Genomic DNA, 27630 nt, shown 5'->3' with positions numbered 1-27630 from the left:
TTTAGCAGTTAAAAGGCGGCGAGGTAGTCTTTGCTTTACTTTTAACACTTTGCTACCCCTTTGAAGAAAGCCAGAGTTAGTTACTCTGTTCTTTCTTTTTCTACAGGTCCATGACAGGGAGTGAAGTACCTGTCACACCGAAGTAGCAGTATCTGTCCTGCAGCTGGCTCTAAGTGCCTTTTCCTTCTAGGTACTGAAGGACAGCAGCACTTAAGAGGTTAATCCTCATACGGATCCATTTTGGGACGTAGTAATCCTTATTAGTTAAGGATTTATATTGTGGGCAGATTTTTGACACTTTATGTGTTTTAAAAGGGAGCACAGTATGAGACTTAAGGGAGTTCACTTAGCTTAGGGAACCGTAGTGGATTTCCTTTATTTGATGCAACGGACTAATGTGACTAGTACATAGGTTATGACACACTTGAGGGGGTTTCACTTAAACCTTAATTGAGTTGACGGTTTTACTTATGAGTAAACTTTTGGTGGCGCAGTTACTTTTTGTCCCGCTCACGTGACGCCCGCACTTCCGCTTTATCGGAGCGGACCTTAGTGAGGCGGATCTGTGTCAGCGTGAAACTGCGCCAAAAATGGATTGAGAGAATTACTGCAGGAGTCCCACTTCCTCTTACTAGTTGGGTGTCATTTCTGTCCGATAGGAGCCTAAGGCAATTGAGGTTGCTTTTTAGGTTATCTTTATTTTGCACTCTATTATTTTAGATAAGAGTGGGAAGGGTCTCTACTAATTTTGAAAATTATTTTATTTTTTCACTTTCATTAAAGAGACATTGATTCAGATAGAGAATGTCATTTTAAACAACTTTCTAATTTACTTCTATTATCTAATTTGCTTCATTCTCTTGATATTCTGTGCTGAAAAGCATATCTAGATAGGCTCAGTAGCTTCTGATTGGTGGCTGCACATATTTGCCTCATGTGATTGGCTCACCCATGTGCATTGCTATTTCTTTAACAAAGGATATCTAAAGAATGAAGCAAATTCGATAATAGAAGTAAATTGGAATGTTGTTTAAAATTGTATTTTCTGTCTGAATCATGAAATAAATTTTTGGGGTTTAATGTCCCTTTAAGCTAAATTCTGTAGTTATGGATTCAGAATTAGATCAGTCTATGTCTGTAGATAAATGCTTACTATGTTTAGAGGCTCAGAATGTCCTGCCAATGCAATTTTGTTCCTCTTGCTTAGTTAAAACTTTAAAATTTAAAGACCAATTATTCCCTTCTGAGCCCAGTCTCTCTCAGGATAATGCGTCCCAAGCCTTAATTGTTTCTCATACTGTGCCTTCTGTGTCCTCTCAGCCTGCCGCTCAGATTACTTCTGCAGTATCTGCGGCTTTGTCTGCTTTCCCTACGTCGGGTTAGCGTAAGAGGAAATCTAAACATTTGTCTGCTAGCAAGGTTACTGACTCTAAATCTGCTCTGGTTAGCCTTTCACAGATGTCTGAGGAGGAGGATACTTCAGTAGTTTCTGAATGTGAAATCTCAGACTGATACTATGGGAGAAAAATCTTGTGAATCTGAAGAATTTAATTTCAGGTTTAAAGGGACACTGAACCCAATTTTTTTCTTTCGTGATTCAGATAGAGCATGAATTTTTAAGCAACTTTCTAATTTACTCTTATTATCAAATTTTCTTTTTTCTCTTGGTATCTTTATTTGAAATGCAAGAATGTAAGTTTAGATGCCGGTCCATTTTTGGTGAACAACCTGGGTTGTTCCTGCTGATTGGTGGATATATTCATCCACCAATAAAAAAGTGCTGTCCATAGTTCTCAAACCAAAAAAAAAAAAAAGCTTAGATGCCTTTTTTTCAAATAAAGATAGCAAGAGAACGAAGAAAAAATGATAATAGGGGTAAATTAGAAAGTTAATTAAAATTGCATGCTCTTTCTGAATCATGAAAGAGAAAATTTGGGTTCAGTGTCCCTTGAACAGCTCCGATTACTACCGAAGGAGGTTCTAGCTACTTTGGATGACTCTGAACCTTCAGTTGCTGTCAACCCTAAAAAGTCTTCTAAGCTTAACAGAGTTTATGATTCTCCCTCTTCTGATGATGTTTTTCCTGTTCCTGACAAAATATCTGAAATTATAGCTCAGGAATAGGATAAGCCAGGGGTTCCCTTTTCCCCTTCCCCTGTTTTGAAAAAGATATTTCCTGTTGCTGACTCCATTCGTGACTCATGGCGCACTGTGCCTAAAGTAGAAGGAGCTACCTCCACTCTAGCTAAAAGAACTACCATTCCTATAGAGGATAGTTGTTCCTTTAAGGATCCATTGGCTAAAAAGCTGGAGGCTTACTTAAAGAAAATGTACATCCATCAAGGATTACAGTGGCAACCTGCGGCAAAAATTGCTACGGTTGCGGGAGCAGCATCTTATTGGTGCAATGCCCTGTATGATATGATCTCAGAGGAGACTACGATTGAGGAGATCCAAGATAGGATCAAGGCTATTAAATTAGCCAATACCTTTTATCTGCGATGCGAAAATGCAGGTAATTAGACTGGGAGCTAAGATGTCTAGCTTCACTCTCTTATCTTGTAAAGCTCTGTTGTTAAAATCTTGGTCGACTGATGTATCTTCAAAGGCCAAGCTTTTGGCTTTATCTTATAAAGGTACAACTCTATTCGGTCCTGGTCTGGCGGAAATCATTTCAGAAATTACGGGTGGAAAGGGATCTTTCCTACCTCAGGACAAGAATAGACCTAAGGGTCGTCAGATTTCTAATTTTCAGTCCTTTTGCAACTTTAAGGGACAGAAGTCTTCCTCTTCTTCTTCCAAACCAGACCAAGTTTTTTACGAAGTCCAGCCAGCCTTGGAATAAGGGAAAACAAAACAAGAAACATTCTGCTGACTCTAACTCAGCATGAAGGATCCGCCCCTGATCAGATTTTGGATCAGGTGGGGGGCGGACATTCCTTGTTTTGTCAGGCTTGGATACTTGATGTCCCAGATCCGTGGGCTGTGGACATAGTATCCCAGGGTTAAAAAATAGGATTCAAGTCTTGCCCTCCAAGGGGCAGATTTCTCCTGTCAAGACTATCTTTAAACCAGGTAAAGAGGGGAGGCCTTCTTAAATTGCGTAGAGGACCTATTCTCCCTGGATGTTATTGTACCTGTCCCAACCACGGTCCTCAAGTACCCCCAACAGTCCTGGTTTTCATTATAGCTGAACTAGAGCACAGGTGAAATAATCAGCTGATGGATGAGAGCAGGATGGTTACTGATCAGCTGATTACTTGACCTGTGCACTGGTTCAACTATAATGAAAACCAGGACTGTTGGCGGTACTTGAAGACCGCGGTTGGGAAACATTCTATTCAACTCTATTTGTGGTTCCCGAAAAGGAGGGAACTTTTCGTCCAATCCTAGACTTAAAGTGCCTCAACAAATTCCGCCGGGTCCCATCCTTCAAAATGGAAACTATTCGTTCCATTCTTCCATTGGTTCAGGAATGTCAGTTCATGACGACGACTATAGACCTGAAGGACGCGTATTTACATGTTCCCATTCACAGGGATCATCACCAGTTTCTAAGGTTTGCCTTTCTGGACAAGCATTTCCAATCTGTTGCCGTTTTCCATGTCCATGAAGATTTTCCTGATGGACGTCAGAAAATTAAAACTTTTTCCTTCTTGCCGGCTCCATCTGAGACCTCTGCAACTATGCATGCTCAGTCAGCATAGGAGACCATTCAGATTTATCGCAGAGGATAGATCTGGATCCCCTAACAAGAGACTCTCTCTCGTTGTGTATTTCTCAGGAAAACCTGGATCGGGGCACTTGCTTCCTGAGACCCTCCTGGGTGATTGTGACTATGGATGCCATCCTATTAGGCTGGGGAGTAGTTTGGGGCTCTCTAAAAGCTCAGGGCCTGTGGACTCGAGAGGAGTCTACTCTCCCCATAAACATCTTGAAGTTGAGAGCAATCTTCAGTGCCTTGGTAGCTTGGCCTCAGTTATCTTTAGTCTGGTTTATCAAATTCCAATCGGACAACATCACCTCAGTGGCTTACATCAACCACCAGGAAAAAACTCAGTTCCTTGGCCATGAAGGAGGTGACTCGCATTCTGCAGTGGGCGGAAGCTCGCAATTGTCTCCTATCTGCCATCCACATTTTAGGAGTGGACAACTGGGAGGCGGATTTTCTGAGCAGACAGACTTTTTCTTCAGGGGAGTGGGCTCTCCATCCGGAAGTATTCTCTCAGATAACCCTCAGGTGGGGGGTTCCAGAGTTGGATCTGATGGCGTCTCTTCAAAACGCCGGGGTTCCAAAGTACGGTTCAAGGTCAAGAGATCCTCAGGCCGCTCTGATAGATGCTCTAGCAGTTCCTTGGATCTTTTCTCTGGCATATAATAGAACAAATTAACTACACTGTCTGCAGTGAAACTGCAGGCAAGCAATTAAACACAGCTGCGCTATCACACAGATGGCTAAATGTGTGCAGTAACTGGAAGGTGTATGAAATAACTGGGTTAAATTTAATATAATAACACAAAACTAAAACATCATATATGAATAAACAACATCAATAAAAATCTAACAGTTCATAACAGTTAATAATATTTCATAACGATAAAATGCAATAATAATAGCACAAAAAATCACAGCAAATATAAAATATGACAGCAAATATAAAATACAGCAAATAGCAGCAAGTGTGTGGTTTGAAGTACTTGTCAAACACACCATAAAAATGTCTCTCAATAAGCCGGAAAGTCTTTTAAGCATAGAGAGTCTTTTAAGCAGGTTAGCAAAGCGTGTGTGCTTTCAGAGCAAGTTTTTCCAAGCAAGCTGATGCCTGGGTTAGCAGTAGGGTTAGTTGCAAAAGCTGCACAAAGACCGGGTGACGTTAGTCAGTCTCCAAGGGTTCTTTCGAAATGCCGCTCGTCTCTCAGGCACCTCCTAGCCAATCAGGGAGGATTATCTGTCTGTGTAATTGAGCTCCAGGAACTCTCACGCCGTCATACTCGGGGGGGGGGCTACGGAAATTCTCTGGCATACCTGTTTCCTCTTTTTTCTCTTCTTCCACGAGTCATTGCTTGTATGAAACAGGAGAGAACATTGGTAATTCTAATAGCTCCTGCATGGCCTTGCAGGATCTGGTTTGCGGATCTGGTAAGGATGTAATCTCTACCTCATTGGAGGTTACCTCTGAGGAAGGATCTTCTAATTCAGGGTCCATCTCTCCACCCAAACCTGGATTCTCTGAAGCTGACTGCTTGGAGATCGAACGTCTAGTTCTGTCTAGACGTGGTATTTATGAAGCGGCCATTGATACTATGCTTCAGGCTCGCAAACCGGTTACTCGCAAGATTTACCATAAGGTAAGGCGTAAATATATTGGTGTGAATATAAGGGTTTCTCTTGGAGCCAGGTGAGGATTCCCCGTATTTTATCTTTTCTTTAGGATAGCCTGGAGAAAGGTTTGTCAGTCAGTACTCTGAAAGGTCAGATTTCTGCACTGTCTATTCTTTTGCACAAACGTCTTTGTTACGGTTGCCTCCAGGCTGGCTGGAAGTTGGACCGTAGAAAAGGATGCTCCTAGCGCTCACCAAAGAATCATCAGCACCATAGTCAGCAATCCCTGTAGTGATTATAAGCTGTCCCCTACAAACATGAGTCAAAGCTGCAAGTTAGAGGGACAGAAAAAAGGTCTCATGTGCTGGAGCACACAGCCTCCTTTTTATTGAGGTTACATGCAAACAGGACACTCTCAGGGGGAGGCATAAAATCCCCCATCACACATTTGATATTAGATAGAGAGACACTCCCTTTGACAGGCCACAACATTTACTTCAGCAGATAACATTACACACAATAAAACAATGCAGTCCACCTTATCAATACTAGTCTGATTAGACAATGGGAAAGTTGATCACTAAACCTAATTAGAGCTAATCCCAGCAGACTTGTATGTAGAATAGGTTTCTTGAAGCTGAACAAAATTTAACTCTTAATTGCACACAATGAAACTGAACCAAGTGGGAGAAAGCCAGGGACAAGTCATTTCACAGGTCTGGGGACATAGTCTTAAAGGGGGCATTGTTCACCAGAGTCACAATATGTCCCCAGACGTTTCCCAAAGGGCCACACACACCCAACAAAAGTCAATATACTCTCAGGGGCACAATCTTCCAGGGGCCATAGTCATGAGGAAGGAGGCTGGCAAATAGGCTTCTCCAAAATCCAGGGAAGCAGGGCAACCTTCCATTCAAAGGGCCAGTCACAAATAGCAGTTTGTAACATATCTCCCCTTTTGGAGGGAGACTAACAAGGCACCTGACCTTCTGTCGGTCAGTGCCTAAGTTAGTCTCGCAACCCACCCACAAATAAACACTAGCAGCAAAGCAGCCCCCCCACAACAAGTAGCACTGGCCTGTAGGTTCCAGGTTATAGGATGAAAGTGTAGCATCCTCTGCCTTCCTGGCGCAGCTGTGCAAATAGCTGATGGTACTTGGGGGGCAGAAGCCAGCGGCACTCTGCCCTGGTGCCAGCGCTTCTGCTGGGGTGAGGGGTTTGCAGGCCAGTCCTGTAACAAGGGGGTCTGTAGGGCAGAGGCCAGCAGCGCTCTGTTCTGATGCCAGCTCTTCTGCTGGGGGAATTGGGGCATAGTCCTGCCCGGTGGCAAAGGGAACGTGGGGGTCAGTGGGGGTTAACATCTCCACTGTTAACCCTGGGCCCAAGTTAGGAGTTAGCTGGGGAGGGGGAGATTGGCTTACCTCCTCCTCCTGATACTCCGGTGGCCGTTGGGAAGGGAGGTCGATGCTCTCCGCTTCCTGTGGAACATGCTGCGGCTGGGGAGAGAGACCGGTTGTCTCCTCTCCCTGGAAGGCACACTCCGGCTGGGGAGGGAGGTCGATGCTCTCCCCTCCCTGTAGCTGGGTCTGTCGCTGGGGATCTGGGCCACCTGCCCAGCATCCCTGTAGGGCCGGTAGAGAGACTGCGGTCCCATCTCCACCTGCCTGCTGGGGGTCCTCCCAGGACCAGTCTATGAGGCCTGCTGCCTCTGGTATCTCTGGCTGGGGAAGGGGACTGGTTGTCTCTTCCCTCTGCACAGTATACTGCCGCTGGGGAGGGAGGTCGCTGCTCTCCTCTCCCTGTAACTCTGGCTGCCGCTGGGAAGGGAGGTCGTTGCTCTCCGCTCCCTGTGACTCACTTTCTCGCTGGAGACCAGGTGTCCAGACCCTCAAACTCCACAGTTGGCGCTCAAAGGCTCGTGCCGCTTTGTTCTCCGTATCCAATTCCCGGATGATGCGACTGACTACCTCCTGTGCAGGGTCTGGACCATATCGGACTAGCCGCCTCTTTACCTCTGGAACGAAATCCGCGCCCTCATAGCGACGGATCAGGTTGAGGTGCTCTTCACAGGGTTCTGAATAGTGTCTTGTCAGCTCCATGCTGCTGTAGGTAGGGACGCTGCGCAGTGGCTAGCGTTGCCCTCAATAACTCTCCTACGATACCAGTGCTGTTGTGGTGCTGCTCCTTGCGCTAGGATGCTATCCCACCGCTGCCGCCAAATGTTACGGTTGCCTCCAGGCTGGCTGGAAGTTGGACCGTAGAAAAGGATGCTCCTAGCGCTCACCAAAGAATCATCAGCACCATAGTCAGCAATCCCTGTAGTGATTATAAGCTGTCCCCTACAAACATGAGTCAAAGCTGCAAGTTAGAGGGACAGAAAAAAGGTCTCATGTGCTGGAGCACACAGCCTCCTTTTTATTGAGGTTACATGCAAACAGGACACTCTCAGGGGGAGGCATAAAATCCCCCATCACACATTTGATATTAGATAGAGAGACACTCCCTTTGACAGGCCACAACATTTACTTCAGCAGATAACATTACACACAATAAAACAATGCAGTCCACCTTATCAATACTAGTCTGATTAGACAATGGGAAAGTTGATCACTAAACCTAATTAGAGCTAATCCCAGCAGACTTGTATGTAGAATAGGTTTCTTGAAGCTGAACAAAATTTAACTCTTAATTGCACACAATGAAACTGAACCAAGTGGGAGAAAGCCAGGGACAAGTCATTTCACAGGTCTGGGGACATAGTCTTAAAGGGGGCATTGTTCACCAGAGTCACAATATGTCCCCAGACGTTTCCCAAAGGGCCACACACACCCAACAAAAGTCAATATACTCTCAGGGGCACAATCTTCCAGGGGCCATAGTCATGAGGAAGGAGGCTGGCAAATAGGCTTCTCCAAAATCCAGGGAAGCAGGGCAACCTTCCATTCAAAGGGCCAGTCACAAATAGCAGTTTGTAACAGTCTTGCAGGTCTGCCAGATGTTCAAGCTTTTGTTCAGGCTCTGGTCAGAATCAAGCCTGTTTTTAAACCTGTTGCTCCTCCTTGGAGCCTTAATCTCCATTTGAGCCAATGCATGTTGTTGATATTAAATTGTTATCTTGGAAGGTTTTGTTTCTTCTTGCTATTTCTTCCGCTTGCAGAGTTTCTGAGCTTTCAGCTCTGCAGTGTGATTCTCGTACCTTATTTTTCATGCAGGTAAGGCGGTCCTTCGTAATAAATTGGGTTTTCTCCCTAAGGTGGTGTCAGATCGACAGTTGGAGGACTCCGGAGATAGATCTCATGGCGTCAAGACTCAACTTCAAGCAACCCAGATACATGTTGGGGTCCAGGGATCCCCAGGCGGAACTGATAGATGCTTTAGCAGTGCTTTGGGGATTCAACCTAGTTTACATATTTCCACCGTTACCACTTCTACCTTGTGTAGTGGCACGCATCAAGCAGGAGCAAAACATCAACTATTCTGATTGCTCCGTCGTGGCCGCGGAGGACGTGGTTTTGCGGATCTAGTGGGGATGTCAACATCCCCTCCATGGAGGTTGCCCTGTCGCAGGGATCTGCTGGTACAGGGTCTTTTTGTGCATCAGAATCTAGATTCTCTGAGGCTGACTGCGTGGAGATTGAACGCTTAGTCTTAATCAGAAAAGGATTTTCTGAGAGGGTGATTGATACTCTCATTCAAACCAGAAAGACGGTCACCTGTCGCATCTATCACAAGGTGTGGAGGACCTACTTACTCTGGTGTGAAACTCGTGGATATTCCTGGCATAAGGTCTGGGTATCCAGGATTCTTTCATTCCTCCAGGATGGTTTGGAGAAGGGACTTGCCACTAGTTCCTTAAGGGGACAGATTTTGGCTCTATCTGTGTTGTTACACAAGAAGCTCGCTGAGCTCTCTGATATACAGTCTTTTGTTCAGGCTCTGTCCAGGATCAGGCCTGTGTTTAGACATTCTGCTCCTCCTTTGAGTTTGAATCTGGTTCTGAAGGTTTTGCAGGGGGCTCCGTTCAAGCCTTTGCATTCTCTTGACATTAAGACGTTACACTTTGCTCTTTGCCTCCTCCTGCTGGCCATATCCCACTAGTAATTGGAATGGCATTGTGGACTCTCCATGCCTGTAAAGAAAGAAATTTATCAGGTAAGCATAAATTTTGTTTTTACCTCTGTGATTACCTTATATCTAAGCCTCTGCAGACTGCCCCCTTTTAGCAGTTCTTTTGACACACTTGCATTTTAGACAAACAGTGCTGACTCCATTGGAGTGAGTATGTTCTCTATTTGGCACACATGAACTAGCACGGTTTAACCATGAAAAACTGTCAAAATAGACTGAGATAAGACTTGGCCTTGGATGGCTTAGAAATCACTTTGAGCCTACCTAGGTTTAGCTTACTACAAAGAATACCAAGAGAACAAAGGCAATTTGATGATAAAAGTAAGTTGGAAAGTTGATTTAAAATTGCATTCCCTATCATGAAAGTTTAATTTTGACATGACATATAGTGTTTACTTCCATAAGGCAGGGAGAGTCCGCGACTTCATTCCTTACTGTTGGGATATACAACACCTGGCCACCAGGAGGAGGCAAAGACACCCCAGCCAAAGGCTTAAATATCCCTCACACTTCCCCTATCCCCCAGTCATTCTTTGCTTTTCGTCACTATAGGAGGTGGCAGAGAAGTGTCAGAAGATTTGGATAGTCCTGTAATGGGTATGTTCCCTTCAAGAAAGGACTGGAGTTTTAAGTAATCATGTCAACCTCTCAGTGAGAGTATTGATGAAAGTTTAGAGTCTGGAGATGCAGGGAAAGTTTTTCTACAAACCCATCAAGATTGTCGCCTAACAGCTCCTGAGCAATCAGTATTGACAAGTTTCACTGCTTGCTGTTACACACTCAAGTTCATGTCAGAAGCATCGCTGCAAGACTGTCACACTTGAGAGGCTGTGCCTGTTCCACAACATGGATCCTGGAGGTAAGACTGTTTTATATATATATATATATATATATATATATATAAGGGTTGCACCGATACTAGTATCGGTATCGGTGCCGATACCAAGTATTTGCACGAGTACTTCTACTCATGCAAATGCACCGATACTTATACCGATACCACCACTTCCTACCCATACGCTATCTTGGGGAGTTTTTTCAAACTGCAAGTTCCCATTTAATTTTAAGCTGTAGTGGAGACTCAACTAAAAATGGTTCACTTCTGTTCGGCCAATACAAATTGCTGTTGTATTGTATTATTGTAAGAGAGATCACTGTACCTCGTTCAGACAAAGCCCTGAAGTACTGGGCAGATAATAAACTGAGATTTCCAGCTCTGGCTAAAATGGCCCAAAATTATCTTTTTGCCCCATTCAGTAGTGCTGAAAGTGAAAGACTGTTCAGCTTAGCATCAAACAACATTACTGATAGCAGAAACAGACGTATAGCTGAACATACAGAGATGCTTCTGTTCCTTAAAAAGAACTTACCACTAACTTTTGAAAAATGATTATAATTGCTAGATTGCCTGTTATACTGCTAGTTCTTATCTTGCACAATTATGCTCAAAACATACTGTACTATGGTGAACATCCTTAGCTTATATAATTGCAGGAAGAGTGTTCATAGGAAAAATTAAGTTAATTCCTATGAACACACATCTTACAATAATAGGACTAGATTTAGATTACATTTGATATATAAGCTTTACCAATGCTCTGTTCACATTTCCAACTCAATAGACTTTAATGGAGTTGGACATGCAATGAGAGCATTGGTAAAGCTTGCCAGTCAAATGTAAGCTAGCCCATAGTGTTCCCCATGTTTAAACAGTGCACTGGTATATATTTTACTGTATTGCACTTTTGGTTGGTTGTGATATTTTGTTATTTATTGTTGTTGTTATGAATATATTTTAATGTAATATTTTTATTTATAAACATGTTCTGTGAAATTTCTACGAGTTTTTACAACTTTGTGACAACAAGCAAATAAAACTGTTTTATTATTTTAATGTCTTTTGAGTTACAGTTCTTCATAATTATAAAGAAGCTATCTTAAAGGGACAGTCAACACCAGAATTTTTGTTGTTTACAAAGATAGATAATCCCTTTATTACCCATTCCCCAGTTTTTTGCAAAACAAACACTGTTATATTAATACACTTTTTACTTCTGTGACTAACTTGTATCTAAGCATCTTCTGACCGCCCCTAATCACATGAATTTTAGTTATTTTGCATATAGTTGCATTTTAGCCAATTAGTGCAGTGTCTGCCACTAGCCACGGGCGTGATCACAATGCTATCTATATGGCCTACATGAGCTTGCTCTCCCCTGCTGTGAAAAGTAAATAAAATAGAGGCGGGCTTCAAGGGCTTAGAAATTATCATATGAGTCTTCCTAGGTTTGCTTTCAACTAGAATACCAAGAGAACAAAGCAAAATTGTTGTTAAAAGTAAATTGGAAAGTTGTTTAAAATTACATGCCCTATTTGAAAAATAAGTTTTTTTTGGACTTGAATGTCCCTTTAACTCATTAGTCGGTATTGTGCTTGGGACACTGTCACATGACTTAAAAAAGTATCGGTAATTGGTATCAGTACTTGTACTCAGTCTTAAAAAAATGGTATTGGTGCAACCCTAATATATATGTTAGGGTTGCACCAATACCATTTTTTTTATCACCGAGTACAAGTACCGATACTTGTTTTCAAATACTTGCCGATACCAATTACCGATACTTTTTTTTTTAATGCCATGTGACAGTTTACCAAGCACAATACCAATTATTTAAGATTACTTCTTTATAATTATAAAGGACTGTAATTCAAAAGACATTATGAAATAATAAAACAGTTTTATTTGTCACAAAGTTCACTGAACATGTTTATATATAAAAAATATTACAATAAAATTTTAAATTTAAAGGGGTGATGCAATTGGGTTGTAGGGCTGTTATATAACATCAATCTGACATTTGTATGAAGGTTTGACTCTAAGTTGAACAGTCTTTCACTTTTCACACTACTGCATGGGGCAGAAAGATATTTTTGGGCCATTTTAGCCAGAGCTGGAAATCTAGTAGTATCGGTATCAGTGCAACCCTAATATATATACTTTTGCTATACAGGGTCACAGTGTGGCTCCTTTATGCCTCAATAGGATCAAGGGTTATTATCTCTTTCAGGGAGATTATTTGAACAGCAAGGGGTTATTTATAACTGCTTTAATGTGAGAGTTTTTGCCCATCTGAGCCGTCTACCTCTCAGGAATCTGTGTCCCGAGAGATTACTACACTTTCTACACTACCCGCTCCACATACAGTTCCCCGCGGCTCAACTAATTCTCCATCTAGAGGGGTTTTTTTTCAGGCGGACTTTACTGCGCAGTTACAATCAGCGGTGTCTGCGGCCCTGAGTGCCTTACCTCGCTCTAGCAAACGTAAGAGAAAAGTTAAACATAGTTCTCCTGACCTAGAGTCATCTAAATATTTGTCGGATTTAGCTTCTATGTCCCAGCTATCCGAGGATGAGTTTTTACCTCTGTAGCTTCAGAGGGGGAACTTTCTGAGTCGGATACTTAAGTTTCTAAACCTCCTTCAGCGAAGGAATCCTCCTTTAGATTTAAAATTGAGCATCTGCGTTTTTGTTTAAAGGAGGTTCTGTCTACTCTAGAGGTTCCAGAGGCTACACTCCCTGAGGGACCTAAGATCCCTAAACTAGACATGGGTTATGAAGACTTTTCCTGTGCCAGTTAAGATGGCGAACATTATTAGTAACGAATGGGAAAGAATAGGATCTTCTTTTTCCCCCTGGTCTACTTTAAAATAATTATTCCCGGTCCCTGACTCTCAATTGGATTTGTGGGGCTCTATCCCTAAGGTGGATGGCGCTATTTCTACGCTGGCTAAGCATACTACTATCCCTCTGTAGGCTAGTTCTTCTTTTAGAGAGCCTATGGATAAGAAAACGGAAACTTTTCTGAGAAAGGTGTTTCAACATACAGGGTTTTTATTTCAACTGGCGGTAGCTGTAGCCGTGGTTGCTGGAGCAGCTACCTACTAGTGCGGCACTCTGTCGGAGCTCATTGAGGTGGAGACTCCCCTCGAGGAATTAAGGCTCTGAGAATTGCTAACTCCTTCATCTGTGACGCGAATATGCAGATTATTCACCTAAATGCAAAAGCCTCTGGCTTTGCGGTCCTAGCCCACCGGGCTCTCTGGTTAAAGTATTGGTCTGCGGATATGACTTCTAAATCCAGACACCTTTCTCTTCCCTTCAAGGGAAAGATTTTATGATGCTTGGTTCCAGGATGTACAGGATCCTTGGGTCCTGGAGGTTATCAGGATAGGATTCAAGTCTCATCCGCCCAGGGGCAGATTCCTACTCTACAGTCTGTCTACAAGACCAGAAAAGAGGGCTGCCTTCTTAGGTTGCGTATGGGATTTCGCCTCTCTAGGAGTAATTGTCATGGTACCTACAGCAGAAAGAGGTTTGGGGTTTTATTCAAACCTTTTCATGGTTTCAAAAAAGGAGGGAACTTTCCGTCCAATTCTGGACTTAAAGTGCCTAAATAAGTTTCTGAGTGTTGCCTCTTTCAAGAATCCTTCCTTTAGTTCAGGAAGGACAGTTTATGACCACCATAGAGCTGAAGAATGCATACCTTCACGTTCCGATACACAGGGAACATTTTCAGTTCCTGAGGTTTGCCTTTCTGGACCAGCACTTCCAGTTCATAGCTCTTCCGTTTTGCCTAGCTACTGCTCCAAGGATGTTTTTGAAGGTTCTGGGGGCTCTTCTAGCTGTCGCCAGAACACAAGGTATTGCAGTAGCGCCTTACCTGGACGATATCTTGGTGCAGGCACCATCTTTTCGTCTAGCGGAAGAACATTCGTAGTCCCTTCTCAGTCTTCTTCGATCACATGGATGGAAGATAAACTTCAAAAAGAGTTCTCTTACTCCAAGTACAAGGGTGAATTTCCTGGGAACAATAATAGACTCCACATCCATGAGAATATTCCTCACAGATCAGAAACGTTGCAAGCTAACTACTGCATGTCTTGCCCTCCAGGCCTCCTTGAGACCCTCAGTGGCTCAGTGTATGGAGGTGATCTGACTCATGGTGTCCTGTATAGACATTATTCCTTTTGCCAGATTCCATCTCAGACCCTTACAACTATGCATGCTGGACAATGGAACTGCGACCATTCAGATCTATCTCAACAGTGCTGGACAACCAAGCTCTCTTGGTGGCTCTGTCCAGATCATCTGTCCCAAGGCACATGCTTCTTGAGACCGTCCTGGGAGATTGTGACTACGGAAACAAGCCTTTCTGGCTGGGGAGCCGTATAGGGTGCCAAGAGATCACAAGGACTGTGGACTTAGGAGGAGTCCTCCCGATCAATATATTGGAACTTCGTGGCAATCTTCAATGCCTTGAAGGCTTTGGTCCCTTCTGGGTTCGTTCCATTTTCAGATTCCAGTCAGACAATATAACCTCGGTTGCCTTCTTCAACCAGCAAGGGAGAACAAGAAGTTGCTTGGCGATGAGAGAAGTATTTCCGATACTAGAGTGGGCGAAGACTGACAGATGTACGCTGTCAGCGATCCACATTCTGGGTGTGGACAACTGGGAGGTGGACTTCCTCAGCAGGCAATCCTTTTACCCAGGGGAATGGTCTCTCCACCATGAGGTGTTTGCAGAGATATGCAGCGAGTGGGGGATGCCAGAGATAAATCTCATGACATCCCGTCTCAATACCAAGCTACCCAGGTACGGGTCGAGGTCAAGGGATCTTCAGGTGGAATGGAAAGATGCCCTATCAGTACCATAGAGGTTCAGACACATATGTATTTTTCCTTTATTGCCGCTTCTCCCTTGTGTGGTGGCTTGGATCAAGCAGGAGCGAGCATCAGTAATTCTGATTGCTCCATCGTGGCAGCGAAGGACGTGGTTTGCAGATCTGGTGGGGATGTCCTCATCTCCTCAGGGGAGGTTACCTTGTCACAGAGGTCTGCTGATACGGGGTACCTTCGTTTATCAAAATCTAGATTCTCTGAGGCTGACTGCGTGGAGATTGAATGCTTAGTTTTAGCCAAGAGAGGGTTCTCTGAGAGTATTATCGACACTCTGGTTCAAGCTCGTAAGCCAGTTACCTGTCGTATCTACCATAAAGTGTGGAGGACTTAACTGTACTGGTGTGAAGAGCGTGGCATAATGTTAAGTGTGCTAAAAGATTGTGCACCCTTGGTTGCAATGGAAATGAACAGGAATGGAAGTTATTCTAGCTTTTGTTTCATCTCAGGAGTGCTGTTATCTCTCTTCTGATATTTATGCAAATTACTCTTGGGTCTCTCTAAGAGTGATGGGGGAAACCAGACGTGGACTCCTTGCACGCATGCCCTTAGAGTGATACAACTGCACCTCAATGACGAGGCCCACAGATGGCCGAAACAATCGTTGTTTTTTTTCTTGTTCAGAGAAGAATTGCCTGGTATTTTGGCGCTGGACTGTCATTGGGCAGTGTCAGACTGATATGCTACAGGATATTTTTTTCTCTGTGAAAAGGCATAGTGCTGTTCTCTCTCTTCTGATAATGTTAAGGTTGCCAGAATTTTATCTTTTCTCCAGGATGGACTGGAGAAGGATCTATCTGCTAGTTCCCTGAAGGGACAGATATCAGCCCTGTCGGTGTTACTGCACAAGAGATTGGCTGAGCTTCCGGATGTGCAGTCCTTTGTTGAGGCTCTGACTAGGATCAGACCTGTGTTTAGATCTGGGGTTCCGCCTTGGAGCCTAAATCTTGTTCTTAGTGTTTAGCAGCAGGCTCCGTTTGAGCCTATGCATACTGTTGACATTAAATTGTTATCTTGGAAGGTTCTTTTTTTGCTGGCTATTTCCTCTGCGCTCAGAGTTTCTGATATTTCTGCTTTGCAATATGATTCCCCTTATCTTGTTTTCCATGCTGATAAGGCGGTTTTACATACTAAATTAGGGTTGCTCCCTAAGCTGGTGTTGGATCGTAACATTAATCAAGAAATTGATGTTCCTTCCTTGTGTCCTATTTCTCCTTTAGCGAAGGATGCTTGCTTCAAAATCTAGATGTGGTTCATGCTTTGTAGTTCTATCTTCAGGCTACTAAGGAATTCAGACAATCTTCCTCTTTGTTTGTCATCTATACGGAGAAGCGTAAAGGGCAGAAGGCTTCTACGACTTCCCTATCTTTCTGGTTGAGGAGTGTTATTCACTTAGCTTATGAGAGAGCGGGGGCGACAGCCTCCTTAGAGGATAACGGCTCATTCCACTAGAGCAGTGGCTTCCTCCTGGGCTTTTAAGAACGAAGCCTCTATGGATCAGATTTGTAAGGCGGCTACCTGGTTGTCCTTGCACACTTTTTCTAAATTTTCCAAGTTTGATGTGTTTACTTCGGCTTAAGCAGCTTTTAGGAGAAAAGTTTTGCAGGCTGTGGTGCCCTCAGAATAGGGTCCGTCCCTTTTTTTTTTTTTTTTTGTTCCCTCCCGTTATTCATTCAGTGTCCTCTGGAGCTTGGGTATAGTTTTTCCAACAGTAAGGAATGAAGTTGTGGACTCATCCTGCCTTTTGGAAGGAAAACATAATTTATGCTTACCAGATACATTCCTTTCCTTCCTGGCAGGGAGAGTCCACGAACCCCCCGTAAATAATTTTTTGTTGGGCGGCTCCTTTTTAAAAATTTTCTTTTGGCACCTTTATACCCTGATGTTTCTCCTACTTTTCCTTGTTTCCTTGGCAGAATGACTGGGGGATAGGGAAAGTGGGAGGGATATTTAAGCCTCTGGCTGGGGTATCTTTGCTTCCTGGTGGCCAGGTGTTGTATTTCCCAACAGTAAGGAATGAAGTTGTGGACTCTCCCTGTCAGGAAGAAAAGGAATTTATCTGGTAAGCATAATTTCTTTGGTTTGAAATTGCTGACTGTCTTTGCTCCTCAGCTAGTATCTGTGCTGTGAAAGTAGAAGGAACACCTTACTTATGCAAGACCGATGAGGTGGGAGAATTGTGTGTTTCCTCCAGTTGTACGGGAACATCATATTATGGTCTACAAGGAATCACTAAAAATGTCTTTGAGGTACAAGTTTTTGAGGATTACATCTTGAGATTAAAGAGATACTGAACCCAATTTTTTTATTTCATGATTCTGATAGAGCATGCAATGTTAAACAAGTTTCTAATTTACTCCTATTATAATTTTTTCTACGTTCTCTTGGTATCTTTATTTGAAAAAGCAGGACTGTAAGCTTATGTGCTGGCCCATATTTGGTTCAGCACCTGGGTAGCACTTGCTGATTGGTGGCTAAATGCAGCTACCAATCAGCAAGAGCTATCCAGGATTCTGAACCAAAAATGTGCCAGTTAGCTTACATTCCTTGGTAAAGATACCAAGAGAACAAAGAAAAATTGATAATGGTAGTAAATTAGAAAGTTGCTTCAGATTGCATGCTTTATCTGAACAATGAAAGAAAAAAATTGAGTTCAGTATTCCTTTAAGGAAAAAGTAATTGTTTTGGGTGAAAACTCTTCATGGATGTGATGGTTTCATGTTTCTGCATATTAGGCTATCCCTGTGACTGCTAGTGGAGAAACTGTGGGAGACCAACCATTTACCAGAACTGGGCTACTTGGCTTTGTTGGACCAGTGAGTATCAACTAAACTCAGCTTGTGTCTGATAGTCCAGTTCTTATATGCTGTTCTTCTATTCGAACATTTTAACTATGTGTATGTGTGTATCTATCTTACTAAGCAAAATAACTTAACGTTAAACCCAGAGTTTGTTTTCTATAAAACGTTTAAAAGCAAGGACATTTCTAAATTAAACAGCCCCCACTCCTACCTTGGGAGCTTCACTGATGACATTGTTGACATCATCAATTACATCATTATTTGACATCTATGATATATAGCATAATCTGCACCATCTAAGCTCACTGTCCATTATATAAGTTCCTGTTCACATTTTCATTCCCTCATGGAGCCATCTCCTCATCCTCCCACCTTACACACAATCTCCTCCTCACACACTCATCTCCACCACCCCATACAACATGTTTTTTTACCACTCCCTCTAACTCATCTTCTCACCATTCTTTCCCTCACACCCTATTTACCCTCTCAATCCAACTAACACTCACACACCGGCTTCTGTTCATCCTCTTAGCCCTCTCTACTCAAATACAGCCTTCTCAACCTCTCTTCCCATCTCCCTGATATCCACTATCCTCTTCACCCTCTCACACAGCTTCCTATTCACCCCGTCTCTTCACTGTCTGCTTCACACCCTCTTATTCCTCTCCCCCTTACACACTTTTATTCAGCAGAGATACTAATAAAGTATACTATATATTTATGTAGCGAGCTGTAAGCAGGTGAAGTTTGTTCACAATACATTTATTTAACTGACAGAAAAGTAATATTACTAAACAAGAGGCAAATACAAGTTAAACTGTAATCAAAACATTTGTTTAATTTGTATTCACTTCATACTTAAAAATGTATATCCGTGCTAAGTGCTCCCCTGTTAATCTTACTCTCTCCTGTGAGATTTTGTATCCCAGGGACCTGCATTAACTATGTTGAATCGCTTGAAACTTAAAAGTGAGGCAGCATGTCATTAAAAAGCTGCCTATGAAATATCACCTGAACATCTCTAACATCTAAAAAAGGCAGATAATTTACCTCAAAATTTCCTCATTAATCACATCCCATTGTAAAGAGACTTTAAGAATCCAATCAGAATGCAGGCCTCAGGACTTCCAAGGAAGCATGCATCTGGCATGTGCAACATAGTCACGTTTTCTTTCATATAGGTGGTGAGAGTCCACAATCCATTACTCCTGGGAATTTCTCTTCCCTACAAGTAGGAGGAGGCAAAGCTTTCCAACCCCCTCCCACCTCACCTGTACCTCAGTCTTGATCTTGCCTCCGCTGTTGAGGTTGAAGAATGAAGATGTGCATTTGATTCTTCAGAGAGAGGGGTTCTCAGAGTTGAGACCCATTTCCCCTCAGAACAATGATATTTGGAGTATAGGTTGTCATATATTTCACTGGTTAGGATTTAATCACGTCTTTTCACGGGTGTGAGAGGGACTTGTCCTTTACCTCCTCCCTGTTGGTTCGTTGATATACTCATATTCCAGATCCTCTGCTGTTATGTTTCAGCACTAGTTTTGGCTTCCTTTTGCATCTTCTCTTGTAGCTCAGTGCCTTTTATTTGGCACTCTATAAGCCCCATTTAGGTGATATATATATATATATATATATATTATTTATATATATGTACGTAACCTTGGGACAGTTCATATATACTGTATATATTTATATATATATATATTAGGGCTGCACGATTAATCGCAGGATGCGATTAATCGCGATTTAAAATATGAAACCGCCAGGGTATGCGATTTTTTTTTAAAGAAAAAAAAAATGTCTGTCAAGCCATTTGTCCCGCCCTGCCTGCACAGATTCTGTTAATTTCCTGCAGCTCCCTCCTCACAGAGCCAGTAGTCGGCTCTTGTCTTTAGCAGAGGAATGGGGGCGGAGTTCAGGCTTGCAGCAAGGGGCGGGCTATTTCACTCTGAGCCTGTAATGAGGGACTGTCAGGAGTGACTGGAGTGCTCAGCCTGATTTAGCTTGGATTCAGTTTTTAGCTTGGATTCTTAGTTAGTATTGTAGCAGTAGCTTCTACTTGCACTATCACCCACAGATCTGGAGGGTAAGCAAGAGGGTAGGATGAGCTGCTATCTCAGCCGTTTGAACTATTGCGGCAGCTACTGCCTAAAACAACTTTAGTTTTTGACATATTTACAGCAGCACCATGCTGCCCGCTCTCTCTTCCCCCAGCTCTCCTCCCTGCTCCTTGAATTGGCTGCTTGAATGACCCAGTGAGGTCTTTTGTCTGTAAATCACATAGCAGGGACTAAGAAAGCACATGTCTGAATATATATATATATATATATATATATATATATATATATATATATATGTTTTGAATAGTTATATGTGCAATAGGTTCCTTTCTTTTGTTTTTAAAATAAAATGTTTTTCATTTAGTGCAAGTCCATTATATCCTTAAATGGATAAAAGCCAGCAGTTTTCACTGTATTAAACTATATAAACCCCCTAACATCGCAAACATATTTTAACAGTATCCTGTTTTATCCCACACTTTATAATTTGCACTAATGCCACTGATGTCAGACCAAGGGACTCACTGTGCATATGTGAGGGGAAGACAACAGTACCAGCAGTCTATACTGGTGCATGACCTCACCATGTATTGCTCCTAAATCTCTTACCCAGGGCAAGGAAAGGGTTAATCTTTTTAAGGATAAAACAGCAGCAAAATAAGATCAAAGCCTTTACTGTTTAGAACAATACACAGTATGTTTTTTACAATATTTTATAGTTTCAGGTAAATACGTTTTATTCCCTTTTAATATTGACAAAGAAGCCACAGATTGTATGGATCCTATAAAGTGGTAGATGTAATTCCTAACTTTTTGGAGTATCCTACTCATGTCTATATGTAAATTCCTTCATTGGCTTTTGCAACATTTATGGCTTTCTCCTAAGTGTAAAGTTGTTGTGTGTCTGCATGTATGTTGCTGTGTGTATGTTGTTTGTGTACGCATGTTTATCTGTATGCTCTGCAGAATGTGTGTTGCAGGGTATTTGAGACTGTACATATGTATATACACTGTGTAGTGTTTATCTGTATGCTCTGCAGTGTGTGTGTGTCAGGATTTAGGCACAGACATCGGGCATCTACTCTCAGTGATTGCTAATAGTATTTAAATATACATTTATGACTGAATTTAAGCCATTTCCCATCCCTGCTCCTGCCCAATACATAATACTTTTGCCCAGGGGGATGGTGATGGGGTTTCCCTCTTTCTTATTTGGAAATGTTGGGAGGTATGGCGCAGTGAAGTGGCAGGAGCAGCAGCAGCAACAGGCCTTGGTGTGGCAGTAGTCTGGCGGTCTCCATGTGGTCCAAATTGGGAGCAAGAAACTTATTGTGAGCATATATTTATAAGAGTATGTACTGTCTAATGCATTTTTATTGAGAAATGTATGTTTAACAGTTATTTTAAAAAAATCGCGATATTCATGGCCAAAATCGCGATATTCATTTTTTCCTATATCGCCCAGCACTAACATAACATAATTTATGTAAGAACTTACCTGATAAATTCATTTCTTTCATATTGGCAAGAGTCCATGAGCTAGTGACGTATGGGATATACAATCCTACTAAGAGGGGCAAAGTTTCCCAAACCTCAAAATGCCTATAAATACACCTCTCACCACACCCAGTTTAACGAATAGCCAAGTAGTGGGGTGATAGAAAAAAGTATAGAGTAAAAAGCATCAAAAAAGGAACTGTAAATATAATTGTGCTTTATACAAAAAAACATAATCACCAGAAAAAGGGTGGGTCTCATGGACTCTTGCCAATATGAAAGAAATGAATTTATCAGGTAAGTTCTTACATAAATTATGTTTCTTTCATGTAATTGGCAAGAGTCCATGAGCTAGTGACGTATGGGATATACAATCCTACCAGGAGGGGCAAAGTTTCCCAAACCTCAAATGCCTATAAATACACCCCTCACCACACCCACAATTCACTTTTACAAACTTTGCCTCCTATGGAGGTGGTGAAGTAAGTTTGTGCTAAGATTTCTACGTTGACATGCGCTTCTCAGCATTTTGAAGCCTGATTCCTCTCAGAGTACAGTGAATGTCAGAGGGATGTGAAGGGAGTATCACCTATTGAATGCAATGGTTTTCCTCACGGGAGATCTATTTCATAGGTTCTCTGTTATCGGTCGTAGAGATTCATCTCCTACCTCCCTTTTCAGATCGACGATATACTCTCATATTCCATTACCTCTACTGATAACCGTTTCAATACTGGTTTGGCTATCTGCTATATGTGGATGGGTGTCTTTTGGTAAGTATGTTTTCATTACTTAAGGCACTCTCAGCTATGGTTTAGCACTTTATGTACAAGTGGCCCTCGGTTTACAACGGTTCAATTTGCACCGTTTCAGAATAACAACCTTTTTTTTCAGTCATGTGACTGCTATTGAAAAGCATTGAGAAGCAGGGCATTGATTAAAAAAGGCAGTAGGTGGAGCTGTCCACTTGTGTTGCAGTAAAGATATGCAAGCCAAGCAAGCTGAAATTAATCAGTTTAACCAGAACTGAGCTATCGAGCAGATTTCAAAGGAACAAGATCTTCCTGTCTGTAAATCAGTCCAGATTGGAATGCATAGAAAGAACTGTTTGCAGAAAAATGCAAGTAAAGTCTGTGTTGTGATTATTTTTATTAGGTTTATAATGCTGTTAAGCAAATATTTTTGTTCATTTAACTTAGTTTAATTATATATACTGTGTTGTGTGATTATTTTATTAGGTTTATAATGCTCTTTAGCATGTAAAGTCTTCATTTCAGAGCTTTAAAACTAATGTATTAGGTGTTACTTATGACAATTTTGAGAGGGGCCTGGAACCTAACGCCCTCACTTCCCATTGACTTACATTATAAACTGGGTTTCGATTTACAACCATTCCTTCTGGAACCTAATCCCGGCGTAAACTGAGGGCTACCTGTATTTATGTAAAGTCCTAAATATATGTATTGTACTTATATTTGCCATGAGTCAGGTTCTCAGTATATTTCCTTTTGCACACTGTCAGTTTCATATCTGGGAAATGCATTTTTTAGGAAAATGTATTTCTTACCTGGGGTATAGTCTTTTTTTTCCAGTTTAATTGTCATTTTCATATTTGTGGGCAGAATTAGGCTCGCGAGGGCACAAAATGCCAAAGTATATTGCATCGTTTTTGGCACAAGATTTTTTGGCGCAAAGTAACGTTCGATGACGCAAATTCGTCACTTCCGGCGTCTTAGTTGACGCCGAGTCCTTTCACAAGGTTGCGTCTTCAATGACGAGTGTGTCATTTCCGGATGTTGTTAGCGCCCCAATTTTTTTTCCTGTTTGTGTTGTGCGTCATACTTGGCGCCAAAGATTTTCATTATTTAAAACCCCATTCCTATATGCCTCTTGCCTTTTTTCTCTATCAGAGGGCTATGCTGTTTGCATTTTTTTCCCATTCCTGAAACTGCCATATAAGGAAATTGATAATTTTGCTTTATATGTTGTTTTTTTCTCTTACATTTGCAAGATGTCTCAATCTGATTCTGTCTCAGAAATCACTGTTGGAACTCTGCTGCCTGATAACAGTTCTACCAAAGCTAAGTGCATTTGTTGTAATCTTGTGGAGATTATATCTCCAGTTGTGGTTTGTAATAGTTGTCATGATAAACTTTTACATGCAGATAATGTGCCCTTCAGTAATAGTACATTGCCTGTTGCTGTTCCTTTAACATCTAATGTACAAGAGATACCTGTGAATTTAAAATAATTTATTGCTGATTCCATTCAGAAGGCTTTGTCTGCCATCCGCCTTCTAATAAACGTAAAAGGTATTTTAAAACTTCTCATAAAGTTGATGAAATTTCAAATGATCAACAACATACTGAATTATCCTCCTCTGATGAGGATCTATCTGATTCAGAAGATCCTTCCTCAGATATTGACACTAACAAATCTTCTTATTTATTTAAAATAGAGTATATTCGTTCTTTGTTAAAAGAAGTGTTGATTACATTGTATATTGAGGAAACTAGTCCTCTTGATATTAAAAATAGTAAACGTTTAAATTCTGTTTATAAACCTCCTGTGGTTACTCCAGAGGTTTTTCCAGTTCCTGATGCTATTTCTGATATGATTTCTAAGGAATGGAATAGGCCTGGTACTTCTTTTATTCCTTTTTCAAGGTTTAAAAAATTGTATCCTTTGCCAGCAGTTACATTGGAGTTTTGTGAAAAGATCCCCAAAGTTGATGAGGCTATGTCTACTCTTGCTAAACGGTTGCTATTACAATGGAAGATAGAACTTCTTTTAAAGATCCTTTAGATAGGAAACTTTAATCTTATCTAAGGAAAGCCTATTTGTATTCAGGTCATCTTCTCAGGCCTGCAATTTCTTTGGCTGATATTGCAGCTGCATCAACCTTTTGGTTGGAAAATTTAGCGCAACAAGAATTGGATTCTGATTTGTATAGCATTGTTCACTTGCTTCAACATGCTAATCATTTTATTTGTGATGCCATTTTTTATATCAAAATTGATGTTAAATCTATGTCTTTAGCTATTTTAGCTAGAAGAGCTTTGTGGCTTAAATCTTTAAACGCTGACATGACTTCTAAGTCTAGATTGCTATCTCTTTCTTTCCAAGGTAATAAGTTATTTGGTTCTCAGTTGTACTCGATTATTTCAACTGTCACTGGAGGGAAGGGAGTTTTTTTGCCTCAGGATAAAAAACCTAAGGGTAAATCTAAAGCTTCTAACCGTTTTCGTTCCTTTCAACAAAATAAGGAACCGAAACCTAATCCTTCCCCCAAGGAATCTGTTTCCAATTGGAAACCTTCTTCAAACTGGAATAAATCCATTTAAGAAACCAAAGCCAGTCCCCAAGTCCGCATGAAGGTGCTGCCCTCATTTCAGCTCAGCTGGTAGGGGGCAGATTAAGATCTTTCAAGGATGTTTGGACAAATTCTGTCCAAAATCAATGGATTCTGAGTATTGTCTCTCAGGGGTATCGAATAGGATTCAGAGTAAGACCTCCTGTGAGAAGATATTTTCTCTCACGCATCCCAGCAAATCCAGTAAAGGCTCATGCTTTCCTGAAGTGTGTTTTAGATCTGGAGTTATCAGGGGTAATCATGCCAGTTCCATTTCTGGAACAGGGTCTGGGGTTTTATTCAAATCTATTCATTGTCCTAAAGAAAGAAAATTCATTCAGACCAGTTCTGGATTTGAAAATGTTGAATCGTTATGTAAGGGTACCAACTTTCAAAATGGTGACTATAAGGACTATTCTGCCTTTTGTTCAGCAAGGACATTATATGTCATATTCCGATTCATCAAGATCATTATCAGTTTCTGAGATTCTCTTTTCTAGACAAGCATTACCAATTTGTCGCTCTTTTTTTTTTTGGCCTAGCGACAGCTCCAAGAATCTTTTCAAATGTTCTTGGTGCCCTACTCTCTGTAATCAGAGAGCAAGGTATTGTGATGTTTCCATATTTGGACGATATCTTTGTACTAGCTCAGTCTTTACATTCTGCAGAATCTCACAAGAATCAACTAGTGTTGTTTCTTCGAAAACATGGTTGGAGGATCAATTTACCAAAAAGTTCTTTGATTCCTCAGACAATGGTCACCTTTTTAGGTTTCCAAATAGATTCAGTGTCCATGACTCTGTCTCTAATAGACAAGAGACGTTTGAAATTGGTTGCAGCCTGTCGGAACCTTCAGTCTTAGTCATTCCCTTCAGTAGCTATGTGCATGGAAGTTTTAGGTCTCATGACTGCATCATCAGAGGCAATCCCCTTTGCTCCTTTTCACATGAGACCTCTTCAGCTTTGTATGTTGAACCAATGGTGCAGGGATTATACAAGGATATCACAATTAATATCCTTAAATCCCAATATTCGACTATCTCTGACTTGGTGGTTAGATCACCATCGTATAGTTCAAGGCGCCTCTTTTGTTCGTCCAACCTGGACTGTGATCACAACAGATGCGAGTCTTTCAGGTTGGGGAGCTGTTTGGGGATCTCTGACAGCATAAGGGGTTTGGAAATCTCAAGAGGCGAGATTACCAATCAATATTTTGGAACTCTGTGCGATTTTCAGGGCTCTTCAGATTTGGCCTCTGTTGAAGAGAGAACCATTTATTTGTTTTCAGACAGAAAATATCACAACGGTGGCATATGTCAATTATCAGGGTGGGACTCACAGTCCCCAACCTATGAAAGAAGTATCTTGGATACTTACTTAAGCGGAATCCAGCTCCTGTTTAATTTCTGCGGTTCATATCCCAGGTATAGACAATTGGGAGGCGGATTATCACAGCCATCTGACTTTACATCCGGGGGAGTGGTCCCTTCATCCAGATGTGTTTTTCTCAGGTTGTTCAGATGTGGGGTCTTCCAGAAATAGATCTGATGGCTTCTCATCTAAATAAGAAACTTCCCAGGTACCTGTCCAGGTCCAGGGATCCTCAGGCGGAAGCAGTGGATGCGTTGGCTTCCGTGGTGTTATCAACCTGCTTATATTTTCCCGCCTCTAGTTCTTCTTCCAAGAGTGATCTCCAAAATCATCATGGAGCAATTGTTTGTGTTGCTGGTGGCTCCAGCATGGCCTCACAGGTTTTGGTATGTGGATCTGGTTCGGATGTCCAGTTGCCAACATTGGCCACTTAGATTAACCCCTTAATGACCACAGCACTTTTCCATTTTCTGTCCGTTTGGGACCAAGGCTATTTTTAGATTTTTGAGGTGTTTGTGTTTAGCTGTAATTTTCCTCTTACTCATTTACTGTACCCACACATATTATATACCGTTTTTCTCGCCATTAAATGGACTTTCTAAAGATACTATTATTTTCATCATATCTTATAATTTACTATAAAATTTTTTTATAAAATATGAGGAAAAAATGGAAAAAAACACACTTTTTCTAACTTTGACCCCCAAAATCTGTTACACATCTACAACCACAAAAAAACACCCATGCTAAATAGTTTCTAAATTTTGTCCTGATTTTAGAAATACCCAATGTTTACATGTTCTTTGCTTTTTTTGTAAACTATAGGGCCATAAATACAAGTAGCACTTTGCTATTTCCAAACCATTTCTTTTCAAAATTAGCGCTAGTTACATTAGAACACTGATATCTTTCAGGAATCTCTCAATATCCATTGACATGTATATATTTTTTTTTAGTAGACAACCCAAAGTATTGATCTAGGCCCATTTTGGTATATTTCATGCCACCATTTCACCGCCAAATGCAATCAAATACAAAAAATCGTTCACTTTTCACATATTTTTTCACAAACTTTTGGTTTCTAACTTAAATTATTTACAAACAGCTTGTGCAATTATGGCATAAATGGTTGTAAATTCTTCTCTGGGATCCCCTTTGTTCAGAAATAGCAGACATATATGACTTTGGCGTTGCTTTTTGGTAATTAGAAGGCCGCTAAATGCCACTGCGCACCACACGTGTATTATGCCCAGCAGTGAAGGGGTTAATTAGGGAGCATGTAGGGAGCTTTTTGGGATAGTTTTAGCTTTAGTGTAGTGTAGTAGACAACCCCAAGTATTGATCTAGGCCAATTTTGGT

General features: G+C 41.5%; 1 protein-coding gene across 1 annotated transcript in view; it reads left to right on the top strand.

Annotated features, from left to right (window-relative positions):
* Window positions 1-27630, top strand: part of DIP2A (disco interacting protein 2 homolog A) — a 311461-nt gene that overhangs the window by 106175 nt on the left and 177656 nt on the right. The window contains exons 19-20 of the mRNA XM_053698887.1: window positions 17300-17436; window positions 17923-18003. Coding sequence (XP_053554862.1) covers window positions 17300-17436; window positions 17923-18003 — 218 coding nt within the window. The remainder of the gene's footprint in view (window positions 1-17299; window positions 17437-17922; window positions 18004-27630) is intronic.

This window comes from Bombina bombina, chromosome 1 (assembly GCF_027579735.1).
Source record: "Bombina bombina isolate aBomBom1 chromosome 1, aBomBom1.pri, whole genome shotgun sequence".
Classification (NCBI taxonomy): Eukaryota; Metazoa; Chordata; class Amphibia; order Anura; family Bombinatoridae; genus Bombina; species Bombina bombina.
Note: the sequence above shows the minus strand (reverse complement) of the source record. Positions and strands in the feature narration are given on the sequence as shown.